This window comes from Pleurodeles waltl, chromosome 4_2, assembly GCF_031143425.1.
Source record: "Pleurodeles waltl isolate 20211129_DDA chromosome 4_2, aPleWal1.hap1.20221129, whole genome shotgun sequence".
NCBI classification, from domain to species: Eukaryota; Metazoa; Chordata; class Amphibia; order Caudata; family Salamandridae; genus Pleurodeles; species Pleurodeles waltl.
In genome coordinates, this window is record NC_090443.1 from 397,156,089 (window position 1) to 397,176,230 (window position 20,142).

Sequence of the window (20,142 nt, forward strand, 5' to 3'; positions counted from 1 at the left end):
CTGGGTAACAGAACCTGGTCAGAGCCCCACAAGTCACCCCATCTTGGATTCCCCTAGTTCTCTAGTTTTCAAAAATGCACAGGTTTGGTAGGTTTCCCTAGGTGCCGTCTGAGCTAGAGGCCAAAATCTACAGGTAGGCACTTTGCAAAAAACACCTCTGTTTTCTGTCAAAAAATGGGATGTGTACACGTTTTGTTTTGGGGCATTTCCTGTCGGGGGCGCTAGGCCTACCCACACAAGTGAGGTATCATTTTTATCGGGAGACTTGGGGGAACATAGAATAGCAAAACAAGTGTTATTGCCCCTTGTCTTTCTCTAAATTTTTTCCTTCCAAATATAAGAGTGTGTAACAAAGATGTCTATTTGAGAAATGCCCTGTAATTCACATGCTAGTATGGGCACCCCGGAATTCAGAGATGTGCAAATAACCACTGCTCCTCAACACCTTATCTTGTGCCCATTTTGGAAATACAAAGGTTTTCTTGATAGCTATTTTTTACTCTTTATATTTCAGCAAATTAATTGCTGTATACCCGGTATAGAATGAAAACCCAAGGCAGGGTGCAGGTCATTTATTGGCTCTGGGTACCTAGAGTTCTTGATTAACCTACAAGCCCTATATATCCCCGCAACCATAAGAGTCCAGCAGCCGTAACGGTATATTGCTTTAAAAACTCTGACATTGCAGGAAAAAGTTACAGAGTAAAACGTAGAGACAAATTGCAGATTTTTTTCACCTCAATTTCAATATTTTTTTTTTCCAGTTATTTTCTGTAGGAAACCCTTGTAGGATCTACACAAATTACCCCTTGCTGAATTCAGAATTTTGTCTACTTTTCAGAAATGTTTCGGTTTCTGGGATCCAGCATTGGTTTCATGCCCATTTCTGTCACTGACTGGAAGGAGGCTGAAAGCACAAAAAATCGTAAAAATGGGGTATGTCCCAGTAAAATGGCAAAATTGTTTTGAAACATTGGGTTTTCCGATTCAAGTTTGCCTGTTCCTGAAAGCTGGGAAGCTGGTGATTTTAGCACCGCAAACCCTTGGTTGATGCTATTTTCAGGGAAAAAAACACAAGCCTTCTTCTGCAGCCCCTTTTTCCCATTGTTTTGAAAAAAACGAAATTTTCACTGTATTTTGGCTAATTTCTTGGCCTCCTTCTGGGGAACCCACAAAGTCTGGGTACCTCTAGAATCCCAAGGATGTTGGGAAAAAAGGACGTAAATTTGGCGTGGGTAGCTTATGTGAACAAAAAGTTATGAGGGCCTAAGTGCGAACTGCCCCAAATAGCCAAAAAAAGGCTCTGCACAGGAGGGGGAAAAGGCCTGGCAGTGAAGGGGTTATTAGTTACCTAGTCTGCCACTTGCCTGTGGCCTCCAGTTTCTGCTTGTTCCAAGCTGAACCAGTTTCTACCGTTTGACCAAGTGACACTGCCGCTGCCTGTGTTTTCGTGCCCGGGTTTCCCCGCTTACCGTTCTTCCCACCAACAGAAGCCCCGCCCACCCCAGGACCTACTTAATGCAGGTCAAAGCGCATCCGTGCAGCAGGTGCTCTGCTGGTGTGCTGAAGGTATGCCAAATGCAAGCCCATTTCCGCCCATCCACGCCTGGACCTCACCCAGTGCCACGACCTCTGCTCACACCCTGCTGATACACAATTGCTGAGCTTTACACAATCAACCACGGATGCCGACACCACAATACCTGAAGTATACAAGATCACCCACTGCAACCACATCAACAAGTCTGGTGGAGGGATCGCCATCATACACAAGGAATCCATCCAATGCACCACCACAAATGACACAATCCCAGCCATGGAACACCTCAGCTTCTGATTTCGAACAGACAGCAAAACCTCCATCAGGGGCACCCTCGCCTTCTGTCCTCCAGGACCAGATTCAGCCTTCTTGCGGCCTTCATCGCCCCGTGGACTCCAACAACTACATTTACCTTGGTGGCCTCAACTTCGATCTCGACAACCACAATGACATCAACACTACCAACCTCCTCAACAGCATGAACTACATCAGACTCACCCAACTTGCCCACGACCCCACGTATCCTGCCAGCCACATCCTAGACCTCATCTTCACTTCCAGTGACTGCATCAGGTACAGCCACAGCACAGAACTCACCTGGACTGATTACTCTATCGTCCACTTCAGCATCACCAGCTCTAGGACCTCCACCCCCAGTCTGGCCATCGCCCCCCCCCCCTACACCTGGAGCAAAGTCTCAAAGGACACATGGGTCAATGCCCTCAACACCACCCACCCCATCTCCTCCAACAACCTAGACCAGAACAGCAGACGCTTTAGCAATTGGATCACCAACTGCGGCGACCATCGGCAACAACACCCACAGAAAGTCCACCAAGCAGGCTAGCTGGTACACTGAATACCTGTTTTGCTTCACTACGGACCAAGATAAAACACGCACACACACACACACTGAAAGGAATTCCTGGAATGCAGCTCTCAGTCCGAGAAATACATTTATTAAACCACTCTGCAAGGTTCGTAAAGAAAGGTCAGTACAACCGAAAGTGCACGTTTAAAATGTGCGCAATAATGAAATGAAAACATTTACAAAGAATCTTCAATCTAAAAACAGCAAATATATATGCAAAGACATATATAGATATGTATATAATAATGCAAAGCGGATAATAGGAATTACAAATTCATCACTGCAGGCACAGTTGCTTCATCTTTCTGCCTCCAGCACAAAGTCATTGACTCTCGATCGACACTGAAGAGGAAAGAGATCAACCCTCATGGCAAGAACCCCTCAGCTGCAACAAACAACATTACCCCCTCACAGGAACTCTGCGACAACCTTGCAAACTTCTTCCACAACAAGATCGGCAACATCTACAGAAACTTCAAACACCCGCCCAAGGCCATTGACTTCTTCAAGCAACACAACAACCCTGCTACCATCACAGACATCCGACTAACCCAAATGGAGGCAGCTCACCCCACAGGACACTGCCTCCATCATGAACTTGGTCCACTCAGGGGCCCCAACTGACCAATGCCTTCACTGCATCTTCAAAATAGGCGAAGTCAGAAACTGCCACATACTCGCCAGCTTGTTCAACACCTCAATTGCTAATGCCACCTTCCCCAAGGACTGGAAACACGCAGAAGTCAACATCCTACTAATGAAACCATTGGCAGACCCCAGCAAACTCAACAAATACTGACCGATCTCCCTACTCCTATTCCCAGCCAAAGTATAAGAAAAAGTAATTAACCAACAACTCTCCTCACATCTGAAACAGAACCTTCTACTCGACTCCTCCAAATCCAAATTCTGCAGCAACCACAGCATAAGATAGCCCTAATTGCGGCTACCGACAACATCCAAGCCCTTCTCGATCAAAGAGAGACTGCAGCTCTGATCCTCCTAGACCTCTCTGCAGCCTTCGATACGGTCTCCCTTCACACACTCGTTATAAGGCTGCACAACATGGGCATCGAAGGACCGCTCCCAGGTGGATTGCCTCTTTCTTCTCCTGAAGAATGCAAAAAGACCACCTGCACCTCCGAACCCAAGGAAATCATCTGTAGAGTACCCCAAGGATCTACGCTCAGCCCACCCTCTTCAACATGACAACTCTGGCCAGCATCGTCAAACCCCATGGACTCATCATCATATCCTACGCCAATGGCACACAACTCATCCTCTCCCTCTCTGAAGACACCACCAAGACCAACTTTCACAACTGTATGACAGATGTTGCCAGCTGGATGAAGGACAATGGTTGAAGCTCAATATTTACAGATGTACTGATGTTCAGAAACAAAAGCTCCCCATGGGGCGCATCTTGGTGTTTCTGAGAACTCGGGCCTACTCCTACCCCTACTGACCACGCTAGGAACCTAGCCATCACTCTAAGCAACAAGCTAACCATTACAACTCATTTCAACTATGTCTCCTCCTCCTGCATCTTCCTCCTCTGCATGCTTCAAAAGATATTCCAATGGCTACCCCAAACCTCAAGATGCACCATCACCCAGGCCCTCGTGTCCAGCCAACTGGACTGCGATAATGCTCCCTATGCAAGAATTACAGCTCACCTCCAACAACTTCAGACTATAAGGAAAGCCGCACCCAGACTTGTTTTGGATCCCTAGATAAACCCACATCACTCCCTACCTTGAGGAACCTCATTGGCTCCCTGTACAGAAAAGATGCCAGTTCAAGCACCTCACCCACACATACAAGGCCCTACACAATTGCGGACCCACCTACTTGAACCACTGTGTCAGCTTTCATCAGTCCACCAGACACCTCTGCTCCGCTTCCCTTTCTCTAACCTTCATCCTCTGCATCCAGCGTAGCAGATACAGAGGTCGCTCCTTCTACCTAGCAGCAAAGACATGGAACCAGCTACCATTTCATCTCCGGACCTCCCCATCTCTTTCAGAGTTCCAAAAGTTCCTGAAGACCTGGATATTTGGATAATCAACTGGACTCTGCCAGCACCTGGATACCCTCAAGGGTGTCAAGAAGAGCTCTACAAATCTGATTGATTGGATTGGTTGGTATAGGCATTTGTATAGCATACACTTATACAACTTTGTGTCTTGTGGTCTGTGATGTTACTAGAACCTCCCAAAGGTATTACAGGCTTGTAATTAACACAAACATGTCATGCCCATGGCTCTCAGGTTACCCAGTTCCATGCATGAGTAGAGCATGTGTTTGCTGTGCATACTCAGATTTTGAGTCCTGTTTAACTCGATATAATATCCGGACTACAAGTCCCAGAATTCAAACATTAAAACCTGTACTGGATATCTTAAAGCATGGACCTGCATGGCACCTCTCTGTAGATGGAGGTGAATGAGACACTGAAAGCTCAAGAGAGATCCCTGGCTCCATGCAGCTCAAGGTATTCGTGAAAACTCAAGCTGAAAACGAGCCAAGCTTTCAAGAGCTGTGATTTGGCTGAGTAGCTACAGTGCTAACGATGTAACGTGTTTCTAATCTGGCCTCTGCTCCGCATTCTGTGAATTCCCAACAAATCCCCCTGTGCACAAAAATAGAAAGTGTAGAGTAGTCTGTGCCTGGTGTAAAGCATTCATATGGCCTTCCTCAATGTTTGTCCTCAATGTTTGTACAGTGTAAAACAGCCAAAAATAAAATGTGGATGCTGCCTGTCACCCACGCTCTAATCTCATCCTAAAAGAATTACGGGCAAAGCATTAACCTTTGATGTTAGAAAGAGATACCTACATAGTGGCTGAATTGCACATTTTGAACCTAGAAAATCTGGGATCAATCCAGGCTTCCCTGCTTGACCAAACTGTGATCCAAGGCAAATATTTTATTTCACCGAACCACCTTTTAATTAATTTTCACCTTCAGATACCTGAGATCAGGATGTACGCTGTACAAAAATCTCACCTGTTTGATTAAATAGTTTATAATGTTTCTCCATCTACGAAAATAATCTGGGCTACATGACAGCTGACGTGCCTCGGAGTCAGTGGTCGAAGTGCATAAAGAAAAGTATGGGAACTGTGATCCTGAATACAGTGGAGGCAGGGTAGTGATTGTGAGTTTGTGAGTTTGTGATCTGAGACATGGCTAAAAAGAACAAAATATTCCCAATTTTGTTGGGCTTTCATCTAGAGGTAACTGCATATAAAATATAATGCACAAACATAAAGGAGGTCATTACGAGTTTGGTGGACATTTTTCACCATTCGCTAAACTTCCGACTGGGAGGTTGCCGGCACACAGGCTACCTCCACACTGGCCCCATTAAGAGTTTCCCACTAGGCTGGTAGGCGGAAACCCTGGTTTCCGCTTACCAGCCTAGCAGGAAACAGGCTACAGCATTGTCAACGGTTCGAAATTGAGCCGGCAGCAGTGCTATAGCCTGTAGTGGGCACCAGCACCCTTGCAATGTTCACTGATGCAAAGTAGACAGTGAACATTGTGATGTGCTGGGTGGGGGGCCCTGCACTGCCCATGCCAAGTGCATGGGCAGTTTATAAGCCCCCTGTGGCCCCCTGCACCTGTTCTCCACCAGCCTTTTCATGGCGGTGGATCTCTCCAGCCAGAATCAAAGATCCTGGCAGAGCTGGTGATTCCCTGGTGGTCTCACTGACCGGTTTTTAATGTGGTGGTCTATAGACCGCCACAGTCGTAATGATCCCCTAAATCTCAAGTAAATGCAACTTAAATTTATCTGTGGGAAATGCACGTTTCTTGTCCGAAAGCTTGGATGGTTAATGCAATGACTTCATATGTCTGTTGGTGTAACTGGGTGTTCACTAATTAGCATCCCGGTCAGTGCACTGGGAAAATAGTGACGTGTATTTATATTGAGAAGAAGTTCAAGCCTGAGCTTGAAAGCTCTGGGAATATGTGTAATTTGTTTATAAAATATATTATACAAAATATAAGTAGGCTGCCCCAAATTGTATAAAATATTGTTGAAGTATTTACAGTGCTTTCAAAGGTTAGTAGGATTCTGACTGTAGCTAGTGTAAAACGTTTTTATAGGTTTTCATTAAAAAATACACATTCCATATTCTATCAATTAAAGCCTCTCAAGCAGCCTTTAGATTTGCTGATTAAGTAATAGCACACATTTACATTCCTTTGAGGTAGCAGGCATCATGGCGTGAAGCCTTGTTTCTTTTTCAACTCCGTCTTCCTTCTCACTTCACAGTAGAGACCCTTCCTCCCTTTTCGTCTCGTGGGAATGAAACCGTTTCAGGAACAGCGTTTCTTTTTAAATAAATAAAAAGTGTGAAAACTGTTTTGATTAAATTAATAAACCTTATGAATATCATTCCCCTGCCCAGTTCGACCTCTGCTCTGAGCTCACTAATAGCATTGCCTATAGGATGAGGACATGAATGATGATCAGTTAATGATTAAAAACGCGGACTTTTTATAAATGCTTCTGAATGCACATATATAATCTAATGTGCTAATGTGAAACGCTTCCACATGTTAAAGTACACTTTTGGATTTTTTTTTTTTTTTAACTTATCATATTCTAACGTGATGTTTGTTGCATGAATCGTATGTCAAATATTTTCAAACCTCGGGTGGTCCAAGGGCTGTTAGAGCCAGAGCCGACCCTTGGCTCGGCTCGAGACTCTGTTAATTTGCTGGCTCGCGCACCTCTATAAAAGACAGCAGTGCACCGTTGCTTTTACACACACAGGCATTTTCCATAAATCACGATATTTGGACATCACGCAGACGTTGTGTAATGTCATGCTGGCCGTCCCCTCACACTCTTCTCTGCAGCCGGGCTCTCCGCAGCGCCACTCCCTGCCCTTCCGGGACTCGGTCAGCTCTTACCTTCCTCGGGCCGGTCGCAGCAGCACTGCCCAGCGCCCCGGAGAGGTATCCTGCCCATCAGGTCCTCCGTAGCGGGACTGGAGCTGGTGCCGGCTTCCATCCTGGAGTGCGTAGCGGGATCAGGTGCTCAGACCTTGCTCCCTCCCTCCCCCCCCCCCCCTCCTCCTCACCACCCCAACTCCTCTGGGCTGCTCGAGCATCAGCATTGCAGTGTGCCCCCAGAAGGGCCAGAGGTAGGACAGGACGGCGCCAAGGGGCGCTCGTGGAGAGGGGGGCCTGGTGAGAGCAAGTGGCAGGGGTGGAAGTGGGGTGAATTGAAGAAACGCAGATTTTACGAGAAATTGGGAGTACTGTGAGGGGAGAGGTGCGATTAGGAACACGAGGGATATTGCCAGGGAGGAGGGGCGCAGGCTACTTAAAGAGAAATACAGGTGAACGGGAGGGGGGTTGCTACAGAAACGCAAGAAGAGGATGAGGTAAAGTTTGGAAAAGGACAAAGGCAGGTAGGGGTAAGGTAATCGGAGAAAACAGGAGCCGGGAGTGGGAACTGCCAGAGGGAGATGGTAAGGGGGAAAGTTTATGGAGAGTTGGGAAAAAAGAATGGAGAGTAGAAGTATGGAGGGGATGGTGAGATTGAGGTGATTTTTGTATGTAGGAGGTGGAATGGAGGGGGGGAGTTTGTGAGGGAATTAGAATGCGAGTGTAGTGAAAGGTGGGAGTCACAGAAATGGGGCATTTCGAGAAAGGGAACTCGAGGCCTGCAATGGAGGTGAGTGGGGAGGGCAAGTCGACATAGTGGGGAGTGAAAGAATGGAGTGACAAATTGTAAGAGGAAATCTGTAGTAACTGAAGGAAGTGGAGATACATGTAAGACTTTAAAACGGGGAAGACACAGCTAGACATCAAGAGAAAGAAGAGGAAAGTGTAAACGAGGAGACTACCAAAAAAGGCGGGAAGAACATGGATGGAAGAAATAGAACAATAAGAGAGAGCAGTTAAGAAAACGGGAACGTGTTAGGCCCGAGGCGGCTTTTCGTAGGTATGTGTGCGAAGAACAACCGCGGAGTGACAGCGAGACTGCGCAGGGTTTACTGTCACCCGTGGCCCTTCTCACCGGCCGCTCATGCCCTCGCTTGTCTCTTGGCATCCTTTGGCAGTCGCTGCAGCTTCCTTCCCTGGTACCGTCTGTTCCCAGCGCTGCTGCAGAACCCGCAGAGCAACTCCAGTGGGCTTGTGCGGCGCGGGCTGCAGTTCGCGGGGACGCGCCTCAAGGTTACTGACTGACTGTCCGTGACTGTAAGTGGGTGGGGAGGTGTTCGACTGCCGGTGTTCACCTTTCTCCTTAGGGGAGAGACGTCAGTGAGAAAGTGTACGCTTTCATAGCATATCTAAGATTGACGCTGAGGCTCGTACCTCACACACGACGTCTGACAAAATCAGAGAGACATTTTTTTTAAACGTTTTTTTCTAAGGGCACCAGCCAGGAAGGCAACATTTTGGGAGTCATTTCAGAGACATCTTAAGGATTTGTAGTGCACCAAGCAGGATATATTTTGGGCTCCCTGTGTGGAGCAATTTTGAATGTATTACCCAGTGCTTGAAATGGAAAAATAGAAGTGCAGGTACTCTCTATCAGAGTACCTGCTTGTTTCTGAGAAGTGCCGGTACTCTCTAATTAAAAGTATTATTTTTTCCTTGAGAAGTGCAGGTACTTTTCCTCTCAAAATAAAAAAAGTGCCGGTACTCGGAGAGTACCGGCCCATTTAAAGCAGTGGTATTACCTCTTTTCGGCTCATTCAAATCCTCGCAATGCCAACAGATATTTGAATTGTATGTTAAACCTTCAGATGTTGGTGCAAGCAAAACAGCCGAAAACCCAAGTTGCCTGCTGTCCGGCAGCAAACAGTAGGGAAAGACAGCGTGACACGCATTAATAAAGTCTTTTCTTTTTGAGTTTGTTTTTTGATTTTTTTTAGTTTAGTTAGTTTACTTGCTGCAGCCTTTTATATGAAAAATGTAATGTCTATCTACTGTAGGAATAACTACTAAAGGAAAATGTGTTAGATTTTTAGTAGACTAGTGCACAATATAGCATTAATTGCCAAGTATTTGTAATCACAAATAAACCTCCCTTAACTAATGGCAATCTTGCTGCAACATTGAAAATCTAAGCACTGCTTTAAGAATTTTCACCACTTCATTGGATGAAATCTAATATTTTTTTCCTAATTTCTCTGCCCCTGCCTTGTCCCATAGCAGCTGTTGTCAGGAAGGGGAGGTGGTTAAGGGGGCAGAATGCGGGTGTGTGGGGTGACCAATGATAATGATAAAAAGCCAAAAACCTTACCCGCTGCCCTGGTGTTCTGCTGCTTGCACCACCTCAATTCTTCTTTCCCTCCCCACCCAATCCAGATGCTTCTCTCATGCTGTTACCAGCATGAGAGAAGCACTGGGATTGGCCTGAGCGGGAAGAAATGCTGCTCAGGGAGAGAGTGGGAGCCTGCGCTTGGGCTCCACCTGGCTGTGCGACGCAGCCGGATAGAGAGTTCTAAGGGTTCATGTCAGTTTGACCGGTCAGACGAACGCATAAACTGACATGCGCACTTAGAAATGCACATACTACTCCTCTTCCCTGGTGACGTGGAGGTGGCTGGCCCCGTCCTCACTAAGCAGAAAACTAGTGATAAAGTACTTTTATCGCTTTATTTTTCTGTTTTCAGCAGCGGGCAACGCTCCTCCGCCATATCGGAGGGGCTGCCTCTGGCCTTGTCTCTCTTCTCTTTGTTTATGTGCGCACTTCTCTGGCTAGACCATTATGTGTGAGTCTCCTGGGTAAGAGTAACTGGACAGGGCAGAAAACAGGAGATAGAACATTATAGTGAGAGATGTGAAGTAGAAGAAGACAGGGTATGGATACAAATGATGTAGAAAGGTTTGTGAGTTAGGGCCATATGTACAAACACATTTTCCCATCGACACAGAATGGGTAAAACCATTTGCTACATCAGGCCCAAAGAGAAGTAAACATAAAGCTGAGGAAGGCTGAAGGAAAGCTAATGAACTGTAGAAAAAAGAAGCTGTAGGTAGAGTAGTAGAGAAATATATAAGATTTTGAAGTGTGGTAGTTAGAGATAGGGAGAATACAATGGAGTGAGGCACAGGAGTACAATACCCCAAGGGTCGAGAGGGGTAATGTATAACAGGAGGTGAATTACAGGTAAAGGCGGGAAAAGTAGACATAGACACCAAAGCTAAGCTGTAGGAAAAGCAAATAGGTGTAAGACAAACAGCAAGATGAGAAGAGATACAGGAAAACAGGCAAAGGCAGTAGTAGGGAAGAAAGGTAAAGCAAGGGGAGAAGGTTATAAAGGAATGTGGTGCAAAGGGAAAAGAAAAAACAGAGCAAACTATTTGAAATAGAAAAAGAAGGGTGAGGTTTTTACAGAGGTTGAGCGATAGTAGAAGAGGAAGCAGTAGTCGGTAAAGGGATCTATCAGGAAAGAGGTTGAAAGAGCTAGTTGAGGTGGAAGGGCTAAGTTGAAATCGAGAATGTGGTCCAGAAGGAGAGATGTGTTCGTGTGAGAGATAGAGAAAGACAGAGGCATTGATCATCTAGAACAAGGAGCAGAGGTAGAAAAGCAGTAGTAACTTGGAAGGAGTAAGCTATTTAGCGGGATGAAGAAAAGGGAACGGAGGTAGAACAAAAGAAATGGAGAGTGCAGAGGTGAAGTTGTACACTAATGGTGAGGTAAATTGAGATGCCAGGTAGTGAAAGAGGGAGCGGCGGGGTAGAGAAAGGGTGATGTGATGAGGGAGATTTACAGTATGGAGAGAAATTAGCTACAGCCTGAGGAGAAGAGATCGTTACTGTAGAGAAAGGGCAGAGATGGGTAAGGTAGTAGAGACCAGGAGAGAGATACAGAGGTGAGGTAAAGATGGAGGTGATGTGTGAGACGCAAAGTAGATGAAGGAGAGATACAGTGCAGTGAGCTCAGGAAGATGATGTAGAGAGAACGCTGAGGAAGTAATATGGGATTGAGAGTGACAAATGTCGGTACAGAGAGTGAGTGAGAGGGGTAAGGTCATGAGAGAGACGTAGAGAAACTTTAGGCGAGTGAGGTATATAAAGTGAGCTGAGGAAGGCGCAGGGAGAGAGGGTTAAAAGTCCATAGAGAAGTAGAGAGGGAGGTTGAGGGAGAGGGATAAGGAGAGACCACCAGCTGTCAGAGTTTGATGGTGGGTTAATGCTGGGCAGGCAGGCAGGCATACATACGAAGGTGCAGATTTACTATTCTTTAGCACAGTGTAGCGCAACATCCAAAGTTGTGCTGCGCTGCGCAAGAGGGAGCAAGCAGCGCAGAGCTATATTTAGTTAAAGTGGCCTGGGGCTGGTCACTTCCCCTGTGCTGGGGAACAAACAAGCTGCCTCGCTGCACTCACACTATTGGCTCATTGTGGAGAAGTGTGTGGGTGCTGTTTAACATAGGGTTTGTACTGGAATCATACTCCTCTACTACAAAACCCCATGCCTAGACAAATCATGAACCTTTTCACACATTGTGCATGTGCCATAGAGGGCAGCATGCATGCAATGTGTGGGAGATTGAGAGAAATGCAGCCATTTGTATTTGTTTGCGCCTCCTTCAAGGAGGATTCCCCAGGGCAGCGGGAAACCGGCGGGACACCGCCGGTTTTCCGTTTCTGACCGCGGCGGTACCGCCGCGGTCAGAATGCCCATGGATGCACCACCAGCCTGTTGGCGGTGCATCCGCGGTCGTTGGCCTGGCGGTAGTCTATCGCCAGGGTCAGAATGACCCCCAAAATGTTTCTGCACCATATTCTTAAACCTTTCTCTTCCTCTTGGTTCCCAAAGTGTGGCTTGGGGCCTTAACGATTTACCCTCTACTGATGCTGTGATTTAATTAAACTCCTCTCCTAGGATCATGTGTTTGACTTGTCTATAGTGACCCATGCTCATATAGATGGTCTATAACCTGTGAGCTGTAGCGCAGTCCAGGGCCTTAATCCTAGTTGGTTGACGAGGATCTTGATGTTACACTTGATTGTGCTTGGTCCTGGCTCTGCCTGTGTGTTCGTGGTATTGACCTTTGGCGTGTAGACGTTGCATGCGGGTGTTGGGAGAACAGAAATAGCAGCCTAATTATTTATTCTTTCATGTTTGGTGGTTTTTTTTCCATCTACCGAGCTAAGGTTTTGAGTTCAAAACATTTAGTTCATTTAAAAATAACACCTAAAAGTGGTACTTCAAAATGAATGGTAATATTACTTCTAATTGATACACACAACATCAGCAAGGTCATTCTATGAATACTTAGTGTTCAGTAGCATTGAGTTGACAGATCTGGAATAGTAGCATTTACCTTAATAAACTTTTCCATGAAAATTGCTCCCTGTCTTGAGTTTCTGTTCTATCAGCATGGCTCCTTGCATAACACCAACCTCTCCTGTTCATCTTACGTCTGCTATGGATCTCTTTGCTACCTTCTGGTTTAGCAGCCTCTGATGGAGCTGCACCTTGGTAGGATTGGTTTTTAGATCTCCTCCTTCCTGTCATCCATCTGACTTGGTAGACTCAGACTGAAAGAGGTGACTATGCTCACTTTTCATCCCACTCTTCTCCCCTGCTTCCACCAGTCTGGAGGTACTCCGTGGTTGTGCTTTAACCTCTCTCCTTTCTCTGTTGTTGCAGAAGATGCACCTTCCAGGGTGATGCGCTTCGATTGGATGCCCAGGCTGGGCTGGGTCATTGTTCCACCCGAAGGGCCTATCGGGCGGCACTGTGCACAGAGCTGAAAAAACCATTGGTGATAGGGGATATGTCCCCCCGCGAGCTGCAGCCTGGTGAGGTAATGTGCCCAATAGGGTCTGCACTACAAGTGTACACAGGAAGGGCTCTGGGTAAAGATAGGACAGAACTTTGATGGGAAGAACATTCAAACATATCAGCTTCAGAATGAAGAATATCTTTACATGAGACTACATACTGCAGATTAGCAAATGATCGTATAAAAAGCAGCAGGTGAGGAAAATATATCCAAGTACCCCCTAATTCCAGCTGAGAAACTCAGAAAAATATACCTCTATCAGTGGTCACATTCAAACATTTATTACTGTCTTTCAAAATATATTGAACAAAAACTTCTAACCTAAGCGAGTAACTGGGGGATGTCCATCATTTGCAAATAAAAAAATACATAAACATAATAATACGGAAATGACAACATGATAGGAAACCAACAAAAGTTTGACCTATATAATGTAAATGTAAAACCGCCATATCACAGAGAATAAAGCTTAACAAATTGACTGATCCCACAAATGTTCTGACAAGTAGAACACAGCAAGGTTATCAATACTATGGAAAAGAAAAGTGCTTTTGATTAAAAAGCTGTGTCTTGCTGAAGGGTGCACACATAACCTAGTTGGCCACACAGCAGCAGTGAGGATGGTGGTCGGTAAGCTAATTCTAATGGTGGGACAATGGGTGGGGGTGAGGGTGTGTGAGACAAATACACCAAAATGTATTTTACTCTATCCCCAAAGGCACAGACATGAGAGGGATTCCCATGAAGAGTATACAATAGCTCCAGTAATTCAGGCATAGGATTTGAGAGAGCACTTTAGGAGCTTACAGCTTCACAGGTTGTACAGACATATGTGCTGGTAGGAAGCTTCCTCCTGCACTTACATATTCTCATTGTTATTTAGCATTTGAAGAGTGCTCAGTCTGCCTTTAATATAGCATCATAGCGCCGATGGGTAGTCCAGAGTTTTACTTTCTAAGCGTTTCCATTAGCTGACTGAAGTCTGCTTCTGTTTTGTGGAGGTCTGCAGTTGATAGGAGTCGTGCTGATTTCTGATTGTTAGAAACTGGTTCTCTAGTTGGCAGAGGTATGTACCTTGTCCAAGTACGGGCCACAATCCTTGCCAGAGTAAGTCAGATACACAACCAAAATTAACCTGTGTTCGCCCTCTGCTAGCTTAGCACACAGCAGGTAGACTTAACTTAGAAGGCAATGTGTAAAGTAGTTGTGCAACACGTAATTACCGCAACATAATAAAAGAGACCAAAAAAGACACAACACCAGGGTTAGAAAAATAGAGGATATTTATCTAATTAAATTAAGACCAAAATGACAAAAATCCAATCAATTAATCAGGTGCTATACTATACATTAGATTACAAGAGAGTTGAGTTGCAAGTTCTTGAAAGGATTACTGAAAATCTGTTTATGGTGTCGGAGTAGGAGTGCTTACTGTTTCGTAGTGCCCAAGTTCTAGTGCTGAGGTGAAGGGCAAGTTTGTCCCATGCCTTGTATCTGGCCTCAGGATGTCAGTGAAAGTATGCTGGGCTCCTTTTCGGAGTACTATGGTTTGGGTGGGAAGTGTTCTTCGATGTGTCTCCTTTGGCGATCGTAGAGAAGAGGAAGGCGCCTGTCCTCGTTGGATTTTGGTGTGACTAGAGCGGTTTCGGGAGGCAAGGAGCCTCCGACTTGTCTGGGGAACATATGGCAATGCAGGCGGGACACCTGACCCAAAGGGCACAGTCCCACATGGAAGGAGTAGCCATAAAGCGGCCCGGATGGTGTGAATCAGTTGAGCTCTACGGGCGTGCTAAGAGTCTCGGTGAGGGGAGCATGGCCGCGTACAGCAGGGCTCAAGGTAGTCCATGCGGCAGACCTCTCACCACAGTTCCGCAAGGTGGGCCTGATGCAGGGACTGGGCCCAGCAGCCTAGAAGGACACCGCTTACAGTAGCGGGCAGGGCATCGGCGGGACAAGAAGGCCACACTTGGGGTCTTATCATGCTGATTGAGCAGCTAGCACACGGAAACTGTCGGCAATCCGAGGGAAGGCACAATCACAGAGTGGCACATGCAGGGTTGAATTCGAAGGAGGCCCTGCACTGGAATTCTCCTAACAGTGTCCAGGCACGCTCTGGAACGTGAAGCACGCAGGCAGCAGGGGAGGTGGTGATGTGAGGTACTTGATGTCCCGGGAACCTCACAGGAAAACTGGGGGCAAAACAACAAGCCTTGGAGACTCTTGGGGCAAAGACAGTTATAGTCCAATTCTTCTCCTTGCCGGGTAGGAGCCAACTCACAGAGAAGCAACAAAGTGGGAGTCCCACCTACAGGTAAGTGCACAGCAACAGTAGGCCAACATAGCAAAGTAGTGCAGAGTGGAAATTTCTCCTTGCCAGCACAGCAGTCCTTGCAGAGTTCTGATTTGGTGAGTTTTGGGGTCCACCAATTATACTTTTGTGCCCAGGTTCTGGAAGGTTGGAGAAACTTCCAGACCTTCTTTTGAAGTACCCAAGCCCCCTTTCCTGCCCTCCCCGGCTCCAGACACTACACGGAGTTATGCAGCCATTTGTGTGAGGAGAGGCACAGCCCTATTCAGAAGTGAGTGTCCGCTTCTCCCACCAAGCCCATGAAGACCCATCAGCCTGGTGATGGGCCATCACTATTTAAATGCTGCACCCAAGCTCCCTTTGTGTGGGACTGGCTAGTGGGCATGCACAAAGCCCAGCTGTCACTTACGCCAGACGTTTATTCAGAGACAGGCAGAGACACAAAATGGTTGAAGTAAGACAATACCCACTTTCTAAAAGTGGTATTTCCAGACTTACAATTTAAAATACGACTTCACTATAAGTTGTGATTTTAAATTGTGAGTCCAGGGACACCAAACTCCACAGCTCTATATCTTCCCATTTGGAAGTTCCACCTAAAGTCTGTTTTAAGGCAACCCCAATCCTATCCTATCCTATGGGATATATAGCCCTTGCAATAGTCAAAAACAAGTTTAGCAGTTTTTCACTAGCTGGATTTGTTAAAGTTAAGAGTACATATTCATTTTCTTATATACACTGTACTCTACCCTTGTGGCTAACTAGGGCCTACCTTAGGGCTGGCTTACATGCAATTAAAAGGAAGGTTTGGGCCTGCAAGTGGGTACAATTGCCAGGTCGAAATTGCAGTTTAAACTGCACACACAAGCTTTGCAGTGGCAGACCTGAGACATGTTTGGGAGACTACTGTAGTGGGTGGCACAATCAGTGCTGCAGGCCCACCAGTTACATTTAATTTACAGGCCCTGGGCACCCATAGTGCAGTTTTCTAGGGACTAGTACATTTAATATGCCAATTTATGGATAAGCCAATTTAACCATGTTTTAGAGGGCAAAGCACTTGCACTTTAGCACTGGTCAGCAGTAGTAAAGTGCACAGACCCCTAAAGGCCAGCAACAGTAGGTTAGAAAAACGGGAGGTCAGAGGGCAAAATGTTTGGAGAGACCACGCTAAGGATGTCCGGTCTAACACTGATGACTTGTGATTTTTGGTGAGTGAGATTGGAAGGATCTACAAAGTAACTTATGTATTACCTCACTTTGAAAGGATGTGGAATGCCCAGGAAATGTATTTACAGAGAGAATCCTTTTATAGCGTGCACATAAAATAGGACATAGGACATATAGGTAGGTACATAGAAACTTGTTCAGTAACTTAAGTCATACAGGTACAAAGATTAGAAAATACTTTTCACAACATATAAGAACATGGGTCATATATGTACAATGAAAAGTCTGGTTGTGAAGGAAGCCTCCTGCATTACCTTACCTGCTTAATATTTTTCTGCCAGTTGACTCAGCAAAAGTGAACCCACTGGAGGTTAAGAGATCAGTCCTGGCTCGCAGGGGTTACAAGGGGAGAGGCAGCGCACGGCAGGGGACAGGATCATAATTATATACAATTCGTAAAAAAAAGAAAAAAAAACACAACTTACCTGAGCTGCTCTGTCCTCTCAGCAGGCAGAGGCACCCAGCCTGTTCTGCAGCCAATCCTGACACTGCTCAGAGCAGCGTTCGGATTGGGTGGAGCGTCCAGCCAAGGCACTCCCAGGCATACTGGAGCCTGTGCCGTTTCTCTCCAGCCAGGCAACACAGTGCCCAAGACGACGGGCCAAACACACATACGCACTGAGGAGAGTGCACTCCCCTCGTCTCCGTCATCCCCCATGGCCCCCTCCTTTAACAGCGAAAGGATAATAAACATAGATAATTATTATTCTTTTGTTGTTAATGGTTTGCATCGGCTGCTGCTGGCGGGAAGGGGGTGGTTTCGGGGGTTGGTGGGGGTGACACTCCTCCACCATAGCAGGGGAGCCACCGCTGTAAGAGATATTGCACTCTAGAGCTGAGCTGTTTTAAAACTAGGCCCGCAGAAAGTATAATCCCTACCATAGGGTGGTGACTACTCCCCGCCTTCGAGACTATGAAATGGCTTGTAGAGATGGCAACGGATTATACCTGAGGTACAGGCCTTTTTACCTGCAACTGCTGCCTACTGGACCTGTCATGTATGTCTCACCTGTTCCCCATAGTTGGAGTTCTTTCTCTCTCTTTAATATGTAGTATGTGTGGAGGGTATGTTTCCTGTATGTATGGTTAGAGACCAATGTAGTAGCAATCATGTCTATTTGGATCATAATGTGTGAGCTGCATGAGATGGTGGTGTCCTTGTAGGCTTGCCTCAACCATGTTGGACGTGATTTCCTGCTTCTTATATTATTTAGTACCCTCTGATTGACACTGTAGCAGTCTGGTAGGCTAGAGGAATTGCCAGGCCCTCTTTGTTGAGCCAGCTATCCACAGAAACTGAACACCGCCCCCTTTCTGTGTTTTGCTTGATGTTACTGGACAGTCGCAACGCTGCAGCTGAAACCGTCTGGCTCAAGTGCACAAGTAGGTCATCTGCTGTGAAAAGTCTGGGAAGGATCAAAAGAAATGAGCATAATACACTTCCCTAAACTGGGTTTGGAGTTCATAATATAGGAAAGCTGCCACATAGGTTCCTTTTGGTTTCCACATAGTGCCCCCTGATTGGAATAAATACTTCACCTGGGCCACAGTCCTTATACTTTCTGAATTTAAAGAGACTCTGTACTCCAGTGCTAAGATGATGTTTGGCAGGGACAAGACCCCTTTTGGTTGCAGTCTTCCTTAGGACTGGGAACAAGCCTGCAACACTGGAAAAATCTGTAGTGCTGTGTCCTGACCAGGGAAAGAGAGTGAACTGCACAGTGAGGAGAGGTGCAGGCACCTGACTGAAAGAAGAACCACACAGCACCCGTCATCCTGAAGGTCTGTATGTAGTTCACCTTGTAGGAGTGAGCTGTCCAGGTGCCCTGGGATCCTTCCAGCCCAGCTCCGCACAGTCAGCTGGAAGTGACAAAGCACTAGCCGAGGCCCAGGACTGCAGGCCCTTTTTCCTGTAAAATATGGATGGTGAGCTTGCGCCATTCCTGGACCTTCTTGGTATCCACATCTGTCTAGGTCCAGATCCAGCTCTAGGGGGAGGGTTTTCATGTTCACTTCAGGTTTTGAGTTGCTATCTGAACTCCACATTTTTGGGGGCCATCTACAACCGGCTTCACCCTCCCTCCACCCCTTCAACAAATGATTCCTTGTGGTAAAATGTAAAACATGAATCTCCAACCACTTTTCTGAGTTATAGGACTGAAGGGGTGGTTTGAGTATTGCAGACCTGTGAGAGATCCTCTTGCTCTTACGGGGTAAAGATACAGAGACCCAGCTCTGAACCCCAGAATCAGCGCACACACACTTCTTGGTGTTTCATAGTAATTAGCATATATTAATTGCTAACCTTATGCATAACACACAAGTATAATTAGCATCATAATAAAAAAAGTCTTCGCAATAACAAATATTGTTAGAGTGAACAGAATATAACTTCCAAACATTGTTTAGCACTCATCCCTAGTCATTTATTACGACACTCCTTATTTCCCGTGCTGCATTATTCTTACTACTGTGTTTGTTGCAGAGACATGTAAGAGGGTTAGATCGTGCTGGCTGGAGCACTCTGCAATTCATTGAACCATATCTTTGGCACTTACGGTTTTGGAGAAATCATTGAAGTTGCAGTAGATCCATAACCAAAAAATCCAATTCCCAGTTGGAACAGCCAAGCCTATGAATCGAGTGGGAGCTTCCAGTTCTGTAGATGCTCCCACCATCCAAAAACCTTCACCATGAGCGGTTTGTTGTAATACATGGTTCCTCTGTGTGTAAAGCCCTTGTGGATACCAGCATACTAATTTATTATTTGCACTCCCATCCTTTTACAAAAAAGCTTGAAACTGTGATACCTGTTAAGTTATTAACTGAACATTGAACTGTATCTTTAAGGCCACTGACCACTGCACTGCACACCCACCAACCAACCAACCCCTTTTGACCAGGAACCAAGCCCTGTTACGAGAAGCAGATTTGTAGAGCGCACTGACACCCGGCAGAGTATCCTGTCGCTAAGCAGGTGTTATTCCACAGACACCTAAGGCCTAGTAAGTTTTCACCTTCTTGCAGAATTCAAGAAGTGAGGAGGGGGCTTCTTGATATACTGGCTGTATGCGTGGGATGTGTGCAGGTAAAGGCTAGACAAGCAGAGGTGTCTGGGAGGTTTGTGAAAACCAGTGCTATTGTTGAGGTATGCTTGGCCAGTGTTATGTAGTGCTTGAAAGTGTGGGTGAGGAGTTAGAATTGTGCTTGTTTGTGATTGGTGTGCCAGTGGAGCTCCTTCAGGTGTGGTGTGATGGGAGTGTGGCATAGGGGGGTTGAGGGTGATTCTGGCTGCCGAGTTCTGAATGGTCTGCTCGTGTTTTAGTCAAACTAGCACATAGCACATCAGCACTGCAGATATGTTTTGCGTGTGATACATTTTTAACTGCCCTAATCACTTACCTGTTAATAAAGTCTT

At 46.1% G+C, this 20,142-nt stretch overlaps 1 protein-coding gene across 1 annotated transcript in view; it reads left to right on the plus strand.

The window, feature by feature from the left end:
• The window catches only part of LOC138292786 (quinone oxidoreductase-like protein 2), a 194,311-nt gene that overhangs the window by 40,164 nt on the left and 134,005 nt on the right, over positions 1-20,142 (plus strand). The window contains exon 2 of the mRNA XM_069231558.1: positions 13,051-13,207. Within this exon, the coding sequence (XP_069087659.1) occupies positions 13,051-13,207 (157 nt within the window). The remainder of the gene's footprint in view (positions 1-13,050; positions 13,208-20,142) is intronic.